This window comes from Lutjanus erythropterus, chromosome 3, assembly GCF_056507025.1.
Source record: "Lutjanus erythropterus isolate fLutEry1 chromosome 3, fLutEry1.hap2, whole genome shotgun sequence".
NCBI lineage: Eukaryota > Metazoa > Chordata > Actinopteri > Lutjaniformes > Lutjanidae > Lutjanus > Lutjanus erythropterus.
Genome location: NC_139319.1, coordinates 14,388,859 through 14,404,971, shown reverse-complemented (window position 1 = coordinate 14,404,971; position 16,113 = coordinate 14,388,859). Strand labels below are relative to the sequence as shown.

General features: G+C 39.0%; 1 protein-coding gene across 1 annotated transcript in view; it reads right to left on the bottom strand.

Annotated features, from left to right (window-relative positions):
* The window catches only part of nr3c2 (nuclear receptor subfamily 3, group C, member 2), a 123,154-nt gene that overhangs the window by 37,559 nt on the left and 69,482 nt on the right, over positions 1-16,113 (bottom strand). The window contains exon 4 of the mRNA XM_084715129.1: positions 6,975-7,091. Within this exon, the coding sequence (XP_084571255.1) occupies positions 6,975-7,091 (117 nt within the window). The remainder of the gene's footprint in view (positions 1-6,974; positions 7,092-16,113) is intronic.

Here is a 16,113-nt window from a genome sequence, read left to right as displayed (position 1 = left end):
GAGATGTCAGTAAGCTATGTGGCTAATGTTAGTGTGGTTTGGTGGCTGGCTAGTGAGTCAATGAACTCATTTTTCTAATGTTTTTTTGTTCTGATCTGTTTGTTTAGCCACCTTTTTCACAGCAACCATTTTGCCATGAAATATTCGAGTAAACACAGGGGTTAACAGCGATACTAATTATGGTTTTGTTTGGGTCAAACAGAGTCAGGGTGCTACTATTGTGCATGTTAGCTCACTGGAAAGCCTCTGCTACACTAAACTGAATGAGACCTTAATTAGTATCATTGGTGACACATGTTTTTACCCTACAATTTCATATCAGTATGTCTGCCACGAAAAAGGTATTACCACTGCTACACTGCTTGATTTAAAAACTGCTGCTGCTAATACTAGCTGCTCCTGCTACCACACCCCAAAGCCATTTGTTGTAAATTTGAGTTATTTTAGTTTTCCACAAATTATACTCCAAGATGGAAGCTGAGTTTTCCTGTCCTGCTGTCTTTGTTTTGGGACAGAGGAGGCCACTGTACTTGAGGACTTTTCAGTGCTAAGATGCCAGGAATCACTGCTTCACCTGACCAAGGTAAGACTTTCTGCTTGCTAGCTAAGATGCTAAAGAAAGCTATGCGGCTAATGTTGTTATTGGTGGCTGTTTTTTCAGCTGTGTTTAAGCTTGCAGTGCGTGTTAATAGTACAGGCTTGATACGGTTAATAGCCTACATTTCACAGCTCACTGGTCATGGCGTCTGTTCCTGCTCAGGCTGGTTGTTTGTGTTGGTATTAGCTAGCTGTGAATCATCAAGCTAGTGACTGAAGGAGCTCATTTTTCTGATGGCTTTTGTTTGACATGATGCTAATCTGTTGATTTACACAATAGTGATACTGATGTTTTTGTATGTAGCTATGGGCTGAATTGGTTTGACTCGCTTTACCCAGTGCCTGGTTACATAAACCACAAAGTTTGTCCCTTAAGCTAAAGACAGTGTTATGTTAACATTTGGCTAGCCAGCTGCAGAGTTACACACAACCATTAACATACACCGGTGCAGTCTAATTCTGTGCTGTCCACTTGCCTTGTGCTGCCTTGAGATGTGTATGCTTTTGTGTGTCTTATGTTGCACAAATTATTTCACTTTTAAGAGACCGATATGGGTCCTTTAACATTTTTTAAGGGAAATGGTTATCCTGCTTAGGGCCTTCTAGCAATGCAGGGGAATACTTAAGTTGCTGAGGGCAAACTTTTCCCTTAAAATATCCTAAGAAAATCTTTATGGTGTTTTTATGCAACTCATTTTTCCCTAAGGCATTCTTAGGTTATAAGGCTTCCCTTAAATTTTAATCTGAGTGGTTTTATGCAACCCGGCACAGGTCTGTAGAAGACAATATTAATATTAGTTGCTGTACTTTACACAGCTAACTATTCTAATTTATGAAATTAGTTTTCCCTTAATATTGGCAGACCTGGGGTTGGTTGTGACTCATTTTTCTCCACATACTTGATATTTAGCTAGCGTTGCGTAAATGTTTACTCTCTTACCTTTGTGAATCTGACAGCTTTCTTTACTTGTCTTCATATCATAATCACATCTAAACAGCTGAGCTCCCATTCAATGGGTTACACTGCTGCTACTCAAACATGCAGCCACACTCATTGGCAACCTTAAGCTTTTATTCATGACTCATGGTCATCTGCTGCTTCTCAACACTACGTAACATTTCACTAGAAAGATGTGTTTACTCCAAGTCATGTTTTTCTGCTTGTAATATTATCTGCTGCTAAACTGACGTGTCTATAAATGACTGACAAATCGTGGATTGTTGGGTTTAAAATAATCCATTTCAATTCAATATAACCCAGCAGTTGTTGGAGGAATATTGTCAGTGGGCACAACCATATGGTGTCCAATGTCAGGCTCTGTATCTAATGTGGTGTTGAGTCTCCGGTCTCCTCTGTGCTGAGCTTGGTTCATATTTTATGGGAGTGACAGTGTTTGACATGAGCTACTGCCGCACATCACCTTTAACCTCTCTGCTACATGTTTACCGCTCCTAACACCACCTCAGCGCTGCTGCTGCTGCACCACATATGGTATTTCATATGACCCAACTTCCTCCCTGCGTCCACCTGTAGCCTCTTATTCCTCTCTGAGTGAGTTTATTACTGTCACGTCTCTGCGTATACTTGTGGAGAATGATGTCAAGCAAAGAAATATGGACCCTTTTAATACTCTGTATTCAATCAATAATACATCATTTCCACATTAGTTTTGTTGACTGAAATATATACAAGCAAGTCAAATTGGCCATAAAAAATAACCATTCACACACTCACGGTGCAGAAAATGTATCATAAACTGCTTTTCTGGAATTGATTTTTCCCAATCAGAGCCCATTTATTTATTTTATATGAGAGGTTTGGAGTGGTTCCAGGACAAAACATTTGTCATGTGTTAGCTGTTTCAAAGGCGCAGGCCCCGAACAAAATGTAAACAAGAGAATCCTCACCACTGGAATTTTAGTACTTAGTCATTTTTGCCCTCATTGTAAGCGCTCCATTTTAAGTGGTCATACTCTTTTAGTGTAATTTATATGATTGTTGACAATAACCAAACCAAAATCGACCGCTGTCCTAGAAATCCCACCATATAAAACACATTTCTCATGCTGCACTGATCATAGCACTACTCCCATGTTTAGGACTTTGATATGTACTACATCATTAATTGAACGTGTTTTATTTTCTGTGAATATCTGCTTTTTTCTTAAACATCTAAGTGAGGCATAATGTGCATTGATCAGGTCATTTAACAAAATAAACCTTGGCTTATTGGTTTATTTCACCACCAGGTTCCAACAAACCAAAATGTGGGACAAAGAGTCTGTTTGTGTCCGACAATGAAAAGAGCTAGTCTAAAATTTTCACATAAAAAATGAATATTATATTAAAATATTTTGCTCCTTAGCTTGTAGCTCTATGCTTCGCCCTCTGGTCGATTCAGTATCACACAATAGACAACAGATAAGTCGTTTCCCAGTCTTTGTTGTATCTGCATTTCCTTTTCTTTGTGATAATTTCCATCATGTTCCTGTGAATGCCCACTGTCGCCAGTAAAAGAAAAAAATATATCCCTATGGGAAGATAAAGTCTTTATCTCATAACCATGACTCTCTATCTCATAATTTTGACTTTTTATCTTCTAATTATTACTTACCATGGGGACATTTATTTTCTTTTACTGGCAGAAATGGTCTTCCAAATATTCTGCCTAAATCTGCAGAGCTTGTGACTTTGTGGTGACTTGCAATTTTGCAAAGACAGTGACACGTGGTGAATGCCCTCCCTGTTTTCCTCACAGCCAGAATTGCAGTGGTTTGACTTTTGAAGACTAGAGCCAATCAAAATGACATGGTCTCAATATCTGGGACGTGGGACAAGGGATAAAAAGTGCTGTGCAGTCCCATACATCTACTTATTAAAAAAAAAAAAAAAAAAGTTTGACATAAAATATTAAATTATTTTTTGCTTCCCTATCACTGGTCTGTTATTCATAGCAAAGTGTGCTACACAGAAATAACAGACCTTGGAATGCCACAATTACTGTGCATCACAACAAGTGTTTAAATTATAGCCTTTTTTCATAAACTTCATCAATGTCAGTACTTTACCAGAAAAATATACAAGGTACCAAGAACACAACTACAACTTCTCTCCCACAGCTATTTACTAAACCACTGGTAAGTTCATGAAGGACTCCAGCCATAGAAACCTTGAGCTCGGTTAGGAGCCGTTGCCGTTATGGGCCTGTAAAACACATTTAGGTCTTTTATGCAATCTTGGGCTGTAGAAATAAAGTTGATTTGACATGACAGCAGACGGCTCTAGTGTCTCTCCAAATGGCAGGGTTTTCATAAACCAGTAGCTTATATACTGTACAGTACTTTAGATAAGTCAGCATCCATCCAAAGTGCTGAAATATCCCAGAGGATTTAAATATTCACTGCTTCATCACATCATCTCACTGCATACCTGAATAGATAAAAATAAAAACTGCTAAAGTGTTTAGAAGCCACAGGGTGATGAAAATAAGAGGTATGAAAATTAGGTGATCATTAATAAAAACAACTTTACACCCATTTCGGTAAATGGTTCATTTTGAAAGCAGCTCCAGGAATCATGCTCAGAAATTGTGCAGCTAGTCTGAAATATACATACATGTATATGGGGGACGAAGGGGGGGGGGGGGGGGGCATACTCCCCTCTCCATCTCCTCATAGCAGAGAAAGTGCAGGGACAGAGGAGTAGTTTAGTTGAATATGTTAGTCTAGTCTGCCTGAGTCATTGATCCTTTATCTGACTGAGGTTTGTGCAAGTTAGAATCTATGGCCCCGAATATGGCTCTGAAATATCAGCTGTGCTGTGTATTGATAAATCCATCGAGCTGTCTGTGGTGCTGAGGTAACCGACAGATTTTTGTCAGTTTAGTCTTGGATCTATGATATTGCCTTAACTACAAATACTCAATTTGATACTATATTGTTACCTCTATACCCTATAGAGTAGTGTGATTTCATTTAATCTCTTTTATAGGCATGCTTTTATGTAAATCACCCATTCTTTGCCAATCTGGAGTTTAGAATCACTTTAGGGTCTTTGTTTATATTGCATTTCTATAACTTTAAGTCTTATTTTTAATAGGTTTTTGGCACACAATTTTGTATGTATAATTGTGGCCTGCTCTGAATAGTTATTGGGTTATTGGTGTGTATTTAGTTTGTATCTTTTTACTTCAGATATTACCTTTTATCTTGTATTTTTATTATTGTTTTTGGTGGGGTGGGGATGTATGTAAAGCACTTTCCAAACCTTGTTTTCAGAAAAAGTGCTATACAAATAAAGTTATTATTAAAATGACACATAGCAACATGTGAGTCAAGTCATGGAAGAAAGGATCATAGAGAGGCACTGCTTCCTGTAACATAGAAATATATAGTATTATAGAATATATAGTATTATAGAATACTATATATTTCTATGATCATTCAATAGAGTCTGTACTGGTGAGAATACACCACCAGACAAAGCCACCTCTGTAACAACAATATTTCACGGGAGATATGACTACACTCATAGTTTATACTATAAATTAGGGCCATCCACCCATTAACAAATCAATTACTGTCCAAAGGCATTCATTAACTGCTCTCTGTATCTATTCACATATCACTTTTGATTCAATAAGCCTAAAGGATTCAACAATGTTTTTTTTTTTCAATTGTCAGGCAAGGGGGTCAGAAATCTACTTGCCCAAAGTCAATTCTTACTTGCCCCTATGTAAATTGTTTATTTATTAGCAGTTATCAAATAGCAACAAAGACTAAAGTTAACTGCCATGTTTAACCTAGAGGTGCAACTATCAGCTATTTCATTATTTATTAATAATTAGATTAACTGATGAATCATTTGGTCTGTAAAATGTTAGTAAAGTGCAAAATGTCCATCCCAGTTTCTGAAAGTCCACAGTAACATCACAAAGATGTTCAGTTTACTATGATAATAAACAAAAGCCGTATTTCCATATCTGAGAGGCCTTTCTGCAATTTCTGCACAAAATGACTTTGTTTCACTTATGATAATCAATTAATCTTTAAAGAGATTTAAGCTCTTTTTTGCAACTAACAAATTCTCAGAAAAGCAGCAAGTATCTTGGCTTTTTCAGGAAACATTCCTGCTAGTGAAGTTTCTCTGTTGTCACTGGGGTGTTATGTTTTATCTGCCTGTAATATTAACCATTATTCTAAATCTTTCATTCCCCCTGCAATCTGTCTGAATGCTCTGTAGATTTTTTTTTAAACCACTGTCATCTTTGGTATATGATCTTTTAATTGCATTTAGCAACTCTAATTCTAACTCTAATAACTCTAAAAAGCATTATTTATAGATTATAATCTGCATACCTCCTTGACATAGTGACTTATTGTTTGTATGTTACTGTGTGTGTTTATGTATAGGAGGCTGCTCCAACAAATTGTCCTTAGTGGGATTAATAAAGATGTACTGAATTGATTATTTTTGTCAATCAACTAACTGATACGGCGACTAATTGTTGCAAATCTTGTTTAATCTTTACTTAAGTAAAATCAGAATAAGTTCAGTGAGATACAAGGCAGCAAACATTGTTATTTATCAAAATTGGTATGACAATCCAATCAATTTTCAATTGTTTTCTACTACTTGCCCCAAGATTTACTAGCCCAACATGGCATTTTACTTGCCATGGGCAAGTGGTGAATCCTTACCGCTGAGCTATGCATTAGTTGACTCACAAACAGGCAAATTCTTTCAAAATCATGAAGCAGACATCTCAGGATACTCCCTGTAACAGCTGCAGCTGCATGTACAGTATGTGTTTTTTCTCCCTTAGGCCACTTTTGTTTTCTCCAGTAATTTGACAGCATTTACAAAACCCTATTATTTTTTTCTATACTGTGCTTTTATATTTAGGTTTAAATTTATCTTCCCTGAGGAGTATAAAACTGAAAATTATTAGTAATTTCAATAATTATAGGACTGAAAACCGATCAAGTGTGCTTTTAGCCACTGCAGGCCTGAACTGGAATAAGCCAGTGGCCAGAAGTGAATACATTAACCACATCCCTGTCCACTACACTACCTTTCCTCATAATAAAATACTGTAAGTTGTCTGCAGGCCTTGTCAGCTGGCGTCATATAGAGCACTGTACATCTACACCTGCTGCAGATGCATTATGCATAATGTGCTCAGATATACTATTTGCACACACATACACACAAACATCCTATGACTCAGCATCCTCCTCAGGCCCCCTGTGACGACAGCCAGACCTACTTTTCCATATCTATAATTTCCTACAAGCTGAGCAAGGCTGACTCAAATGTCACATCCAAGACACGTGACATAACTGGGCAAGTCTGTAATGAGGGTGTGACTCCTCACCTCCGAGGTTCATCCCGGCCTGGAGACACTTCCGCACGCGACATGCCGGACAGTTTTTCCTTCGGATCTTGTCGATGATGCAGTCATTTCTCCCGGCACACAGGTAGTTGTGCTGACCTGCAGGAAGACAGGAAACGGCGTCAGTACACTCTTAGAAATAAGGGTTCCAAACGGGTTCTTCCAGAAGGGCTGAGGTCCTACCCAGTACCTTTTGCTTCTGAACCCTTTGTTGAAGAAATGGTTTGTCAAGGCTTCTTTTGAAGATTAAAGCTTCCATTAAGAACCCTTTTCATTCAAAGAACCCACTTTAGAAGAAAGAGTTCTTCGAGGATGTTTAAAATTCTTGAGGGACTCTTTCATCAAGAATTTGTTGAGCCAAGTTCTTTGTAACTTAAACCCTTGGAATATAAAGGCTTCTCAGCCGGCCTTGTGGGTAGGTTAGAGATAAAACCCTTGGAATATTAACAAGTTCTCAGCAGAACCCCTGAGTGGTTCTTGTTAGCACCCTTAGAAGGTGTAAAGGTTCTGGATAGGACCAGCTAAGAGGGTTCTGAGTAGAACCATTACACCGTTGAAGGGTTCTCTGTAGAATCTTTCATAGGGGGTTATGGACAAAACCTTTGACAGATGGTTCTTGGTATAACCTTTCATGCTGGGCTCTCGGTAGAACCCTCTTGAAAGTGTTCAAAGTGGAACCTTTATAAAAGGTTCTACCAGGAACTAAAAAGGGTTCTCCTATGGGGACAAGCCAAAGAACCCTTTATGTCTGCTGCACATCGCTTTAAAAAAAATGTTGTTTTATATCAAGCTGTATCATGCACAAAGTGTTTTAAAAAAAACAATATAATGAATCATATTTTTTTACATTTTATTCCATGAAGAGAAGCAAATATTTGATTCTACTGTGGATTTTGTCTGTGGCTGTTTGTAATGTAGGTCAACACAGAAACCCGTGAAATGTCTGGCAGCATCAGAGATCTACATGTCATGATTATCGCAGTGAAAATGATAGAAATTCTGATTATTCCGCTCTCACATTCTACAACGCATGACTAATGGTGTATTTTACAGTATATGGCATGAGGGTATTAATATTCGCTGGAACCAGGACACTGGCTGCAGCTAGACTATTCCTGACAGTGATGCTAACATGGCGAGAATCCCTCCTGCCTCCTGCCTAGCCCTTAGCTAAACCCAATGATCTCCCATTTCAGAGCGCTTCCTTCCGCTCCACTAGTTCTTCACTGTACAGCTCCTCTCCTCCTCCTCCTCCTCTTCCTCCTCCACTCTTCTCCTTCTCTACGCCTGCGTCTCCATCCCTCTTTTTTTCCTTTTTTCCACACGTCCGCCAGCCTCAGAGCGCCATACGCCCACACACAGGCAGGCTCAAGCTCGTGCACACGTACAGTCATTCACTCTCTTCACTCCTGTACATACACACACACACACACATGCACGCATACACACACACATACACAACCAAAGCTGCTCCACTTGGCAATTTAAAAAAAAAAAGCTGCAAATGTTGTATCTGCTTTCACAAACAAATACACACACATGGAAATCACGACACAGATGGAGTGGTATAGAGTGGTGTAGTGACCCCAATGACCCCAGTGTATGGCTTAGCTCGATTAGAGTTGAGGTTAAAATTGTGTGTACATCTTGGACTGTGTGTATGCATGTGCATGTTTGCATGTCGGTGCATATTTTTCTGCGTGTTCTTCTTGCAATGTTTATTTTTCTAGAAGTATGTGAGATTCCTGGCACAGATTTCATGTTTAGCATGAAATCTTGTGAGTTGTTTACATGCAGTTTGCTCAAACATGTACATTCTGTGCATTGCCTTTGTTGCATCCACAGTACAGTATTTGTGTTTGTGTGTAGGACTGAGCAGAAGTTGTTTTCTGAGCTAGCAGGAGTAGTGCGCAGTGTGTCTGTCTGGCTGCTGCCAAAAGCCAAGGAACCGAGCTGCAGGAGGAGAGGCAGCAGCTGTAGCCCCACCACTATTTCTGGCTAAATCACATGACCGTTACATAAGCCCATTTTTCTTGCTCTAAAAAACAGTAAACTGCGACACAGGAAACACAACGCAGCCATCCCCCTTCCCCACCCCCCTCGTGCACATGCACACACACATACACACACTCTCGCTTGGATAGGCCGGACCAAATGGCAATTCTGAAAACTCCGGAGAGCCTTCCTGTCAACTGTTTTTGCTCATTCCCGTGAATCTTGTTAATAATTGTTAGAGTGAAATACACTTCATGAGACAGGCAAAGTTGTCGTCCGATTGTGTGTGTGTGTGTGTGTGCAAGCGCCATGTGTGTATCTGAAAGGGAGGGAAGTTGTTTATTTATGCACGGTGTGTGCATACACTCACATGCCCTCACACCGCATGTTTACCTCTGAATATGTGCATTTGCTTATCAACTCGACACGTGGCAGGCTTACTGGTGAATGATACTTTTTCAGTTTTACCTTGAAAAAAAATTTGAATATTATCACCATATTTCCATGTGCATCCTACCTTAAAATCTCTAACTCTCTGTTTTTACAGTAAAAAACATGCAGTCGTGCCAAATCCTATCGAGATATTTTCATGAAATACCCCACGAAAAAGATAAAGATTTCTCAGATACTCTATTAAATTTGACATCATTCTAAAAACTCCTGTCTGCTGCATCAATGCACTCTCCGTCAGCATTCTTCGTTTAATTGAGTCCACTCACGTCTACTTTTAGCTAATGATCTCACAATCTGGCAACAACCCGCTGAGTAGTCTCTGTTGTCTGTCAGCTCCGGCATACATCACTTATGAGGAGATTCTTCTGAAAGGGAAACACTCTTTCCTATGGGGACCCCACTTAAACAAGAGTAATCTGCCCCGCAGTCCTCCTGCCACTGGCACATCTACAGTACATCTGCTGTCCAAACAAAAGACAGACACACTTCAGGCCTTTTCTAAAACACATCCTTTAACCTGACATTTTTAAATAGCCACTAGACAAGAAGTGGTCAGACCCCTGATTATAAAAACAGCCTCTCAGATACAGAAGCTGACCCACATCAATAAAACTACTGTGACTCTCTGAGTGCCGTTTAGCAGCTGCTGCAGGTTTCTTAGTTACAAGCTGGTACAGCAGGCGCAAGAGGGCATACACACTTAGAAACACAAGCGCTAACTAGAACCATTAAGGGTTCTTCAGCTTGGGCCCATACAGGAAACCTTTTTGGCTCCTGGCAGACCCTCTTAAAAAGGTTCCACTGGAATCTTTTCAGAGAGCTCTACATAGAACCATCTGTGCCCAGTCATCACAACCCAGAACCCCCTATGAGAGATTCTACAAAGAACCCTTCTATGGTGTGATGGTCTCACCCAGAACCCTCTCTGGGGGTTGTACCCACCAAAGGGTTTCATTTTACATTCCAAGTGCTTTATCTAGAACCCACCTAGGGATTTCTACTAGGATCTTTTTATATTCCAAGGGTTTTATCTAGAACACACTCGGGGGTTCTACCAGGAGCCATTTTATATTCCCAGGGTTTTCTCTGGATGCCACCTAAGGGGTTCTACTGAGAACCCTTTTATATAATTGTACAAAGAACCCTTGATGAAAGAGTTCTTTAATTTCAACAATCCTAATCCTTAAAGAATTTTCTTCCAAAAAGGGTTCTTTGGATGAAAAAGGTTCCTGGTGCAACCCTTACTACAAAGAACAAATGGTTTCTTTAAAAAAGGATTCTTCAGAAACAAACGGTTCTGGGTAGAACCTAAGCCCTTCAGAAAGAACCTTTTGGAATTCTTATTTCTACGAGTGTAACTGAAGGATGTGCTGAAATCTCGTAGATTAATGACATTTAATTATCTGCTCGCAAAGAATTCAGTCAATTCTGTGATCGTCATTCATCGGTATTTATGCAACCTAAATTACATAGCCAAAATATACCAAACAACCAAAAAACAGGCCTCTCGGAGTGTAATTGTTGTTACCACTGGGCCAGTGGTATGCAAATCACTGCCTTGCACTAACGTTGCTACTCCAGTTCTTTGGACAACACACAAACAGCTGTGCTGGATGGGGCTCTACACAATTAAGTTTCCCTGTCTGGATCATTATAAAAGAGGGTGCACAAGTTAAAATAGGATGTAAATAGAAGCTGTTATTTTGTTTACTAATGTCTCCACTTCTATAATAACGTGCTATATCTCAGTTGTCCTGTGCATTTTCCTACTCACAATGGTTTACCCATCTGCTGCTTTTGTACATAAAGCGTTTAGTCATTATTTAGGCCTCAATATGGTATTTGAAGGTGTCAAATGTACAATAGCAGCCAGTTCTGGTAGTGTTTATGATAAAAAACAGTTGTTATTTAAATTCTATCTTACAGTACTCTCATGTACAAAGCATTACATTCCCAGTAGTAGCACTACTTTAATTGTTTGTCAAGACATTCAGATATTAATTGGTACAAATTTAAAACATAATTTGCAACCCTAGTTTTAGGAGCGGACCAATAAGCACTTTTCTTAATCAATTAGCAGTACTGTTAACAATAGGGATGGCACGATGCAACTTTTTCATGTCTGATACGGATATTGATAACCTTGGCAACCTTGATTATCTTCTGATACTGATATCATCTTTTTCCCTGTGTCAAACTAACTGTTAATATTATATTTATGTGGACGCACTCTGTTTAACCTAGTGATCTGAAAACCATCATGCTCACACTGAAACAATTATTCTACTCCCTAGGAACAAATTCATACCCACAACATTATTCAGTTACACTGCTGCTTCTTTTTATTCAGACTTTTTCACACAGAACTTCTACTTTTTAAATGGTCAGCACCATTCAAGCATTAAAGCATTACGATATCCGATCTAGTGATTTTGGCCAATATTGGACCAATACTGATACTGAGTGTCCTATTGGCACGTCCCCTAATTAATGGTCAAACAGTTAATTAATCATGATTAAAACAAAACCAAAAACATGCCTATATCAAAGCCTTATATCCACAGCAACATATTAAATATTAAGACACAGAGGCCTGAATATTAAACACACATAATTAAATACCAACTTACATGCAGAGTACGCTCATAAAAATAATCTCAGCTGTATTTCAAATCTTTATTTTATAGTAGATCGATTAAAGTTTATGTGATCAATCAAATTCTTAAAGACCTATTAATCAATCGTTGATTAATTGTGATTATTCCTGTTAAAGACACATTTGACTTTCTTCCAAATTAAATAAATCAGAGGGCTTGCTGCTAACTGTTTTTAGACTACAGAGTAAAAACGCCACCTCCTCTGCACCTCATTTCTCATCAAAGCTGTTTTGAAAACATACATTTCCAATTTTCTGTGTATTGAAATATTATTTGAAGCTTATCTAAAAGATTAAAGTCATATTTTGACATGAAAACAGTGTGGGATTAATTAACTTAATTCTACTTGTACAGTGTTGTCCACAATATGTAACAACAGTACTTTATTCTGTTTCTACTTCGATTGTGATTTTTATGTATAGAGAAAGTACATCTGACATGAACATCTACACCCTGCGACTATGAAAAAGCCAATACTGGGATCAAAGTATTGCCACAATGCTCTGTAGTACTGTATCTTTAACAAAGCAATCATCATGAAGATGCTGATAATGCCCATCAGATTGGCACTGCTTATTTGGTTGAACACAAAAGGTGTTACCCACTGACTGCTCTGTATCCATTTTGCATTGATGTCAAAGAACAAAGGTATCACCAGGGAGCAGGAAGAGATGGAAGTCAGATTATATCCACCGCAGAAACGTCAGGCCTGCAGGTCAGCCCAGGTCGGGGTAAATGAGGCCATGGAGGAAGTACTGTGTGGGCACATCATACTGTCTTATGTGTCAGTTATACTGTCACACACCTGTTACTGTCAAAATACACTTCATATGCAGGCGAAATGCTGTGCATACTGTATGTTGTAGTGCCGAAATGAATGAAACCTAAATATTTCAGAATCTGAGTCTGGTTTATTGCCAAGTAGGTTTGCACATACATGGAATTTGTCTTGGCTAGTTAGCTTAGCTTAGCATAAGGGCTGCAATCAAAGATAAAAATGATCCACCTTTAAGTAGAAAACATAAAAGACAAAGAGCAAGTACTTCGAGTAAAGAAGCACAAAGAGAAAATAGAATTTAGACAAAATCATAATAAATTTCAAATGTGTACTGGCTCCAGCTTCTCACATGCAAGAATTTGCTTAGATTTAATATCAGATTTAGGAAAACCGTGGGGCATCTTTTAATATATATTTTCTTGTATTCTACAGATTACACAACTAATGAGTTAATTGAACGAAAAACAACTAGCAGACTCGTTTTAAAACCTAACCATTCACTGCAGCCCTAACATACTAAGCTCCCTCGTGTCTATTTTTATAGCAGTGAGGAATTAAAATGCACACACACATACTGTTAGAGTAAATGTATCTGGGTTGCATTAGAGAGACCCTTCCTCAGGCTGCGTTCTCCAGCCTAAATGCCTATTAGCAATGTGGGTCACACACATGCTTACAGTAAGCTTTACAGATTAAATTTCTACCTAATGCTCTACACCTGAATTCCTTTACTACTCACTTAAGACGTGTGAGTCGAGGCTTGTGCACATGGTATGTCTGAGTTTGTCTGTAGATTGTGTGCGGTTTCTGATCATGCGTTGGGCAGTGAAACACTGCTAAATGGCTCCGTTCCAGCCGTTGTTACATGAGCCTCTCATACACAACCTGAAGCATTCCTTTATTCCCCCGGCCTGAGCTGGAAAAGTCCTGATTGGACGACAGAGCTGCCAGTCAACGCGGTAACAGTGTGAGCCGTGTCCTCAGATGACCTCTCCCACAGAGGCGGTGCCGAAGAGTAGGTTTTTAGATTGACACCAGCACCATGGAAACCACGACCCAGTCATATTACAGAACACGCTGAGGCCATAACAAGGTTGACTAATGTCTCTGTAAACCTCTCAGTTCAATAAGAGAACAGCAAAAAACAGCTAGAGAGCTAAAAGCAGCTCGGGCCTGGTATTATTACAAAGAGCAGACATGCCAAGCCACTGATGACATGTGAATAATAAGCTAGCGTTCAACTCCTCAAATGCGCTCCACATGGAGTCGTTTATTGAGTGCAGCTGTCTTGTATCAACAAACTGGTCTTTAGTGGAGTGGATGCAGGAGAGAAGCACACATGAACGCATTCAGCTATTTCCACATTTCATTAGTGGCGATAACACTTATTTATGAACCGTTGTTTTGTGTCAGAAGGCATTTTTCCCACAGCGCCGGATAAATGTTTGTACTGAAGAATTCATTCATTTCAATAGAGCCTCTGAATAATGACAGTCAAGTCAACAGTAGCGACACAGCTGCAAAACTTGTACGTTATTAAAAGTTATGACCGCTCTTCTATGTTTGTTTACTATACAAGAACATCTACAATGTGACAGGAAATAAAATGTGTGAGTATGAGAACAGCCGTGCTGTATACTAAGATGAACGGGATAACGTAGTGAACAGGAGAGCAGGTGGATGAATGTTTCTTTTATGAAATAAGTGTGTGTGCTTGGGAATGCTTAAAGGGATAGTTGGGATTATTTTATTTGGGGCTTTATGAGGTACCTATCCCCAGTCAGTATGTTACTTACAGTAGATGGCTGTCGACACACCCTCTGTTTGGAGAAGCAGAGAGAATTAACAGCAAGGAGGCTAAACAATGTACTTCTGTGGACAGGGTCAGCAACAAAACATATTTTAACCACTTTAAAAAGGCCCAACTAAGAAAAAGAATCAGTTTCAGAATACGTAATATTTAGAATATTATCGCTGCTTTACTTTCGGACAGCCTTTTCTGACAGTAAACCACCATTATATAAGCCAAATATCGCTCTCTCTAAACCAACCAAACTCCACAGGCGAAATCAGTAATTGTACCTTGCAGAACACGGGAGTAGTTGAGCTACCCCTGCCTCAATCAGTTTATTTGTGTTTCTGTGTGACTTTAGAGAATCCAAACTATCATTTTTAAAACACCAAAGTCAGGCAATAATCCTGTATTCTGTGAGTTAAAATGACTGATTTCACCTGTGGAGTTTGGTTGTTTAAGATATTTGGCTTATACAACAACGGTTTCACATTGGAAAAGGCTGCCTGATGCCCAGGTAGACTAGTAAATATATTCTAAATATAGCGTATGCTTTTTTTCAGGTGGGCCTTTTTTAGGTTCTAAAATACTGGGGCTGAAACTACTGATTATTTTCATTGTCAATTAATCTGTCAGTTATTATCTCAATTAATTGATCAATTGTTTGGTGTTTCCAAAAGCCCAATATGATATCTTGAAAAGTCTTGTTTTACCAACAACCCAAATATATTCAGTTTATTGTCATAAAGAAGTAAAGGAACCAGAAAACATTCTGGAATCAGAGAATCCTGACATTTTTTTCAGTCTATTACAGTCAATTAATCGAGTGATTATTGCAGCTCTATAAAATAGCTGCTGACCCTGTCCTTCGTAGTCATTGCTTACCTTCCTAGACCAGTACTCCTGCTTCTGCAATCTTGGGACATGCCAAACGGCATCTACTGTAGGTAATAAACTGTCAATCAGTAAGTAGGCCTATTTCCTTCAACCTCACTTCAAAAACTCTGAACTATCCCTTTAAAAAATGAATTGAGGGCATTTAAAAATGTTTCGCAGGCAGAGTACTCATAAAATAATTTAGCATTTCTATATGTTTCCTGGGACCATGGCTGTAAACTTTATAGTGTACAGTTGGCTCTGCCTTCTGGTAGATATGACAAAAATTAAGTGGAATGAGTATCCGTCCTTTAGTGGACAGATTTGGACTGTAAAAGGCCCATGTGGCCGATAAATATTCCAAACAGATGGTCCAAATGTAAACCTAAACTGTAGACTTCAAAGAACAACTGTGCCAAGCTCCGGTGATGTAAAATAAAGCTACCTAACAATGGCTCGTCTGACTTGAATAAAGGGGGAAACCAGACCCTCCACAGTCAGACGGTTTCATCTGATTTGTTGATGACTCCAGAATGCTAACTAGCTCAGTAGTAAAGGGCTGTGAGCCAG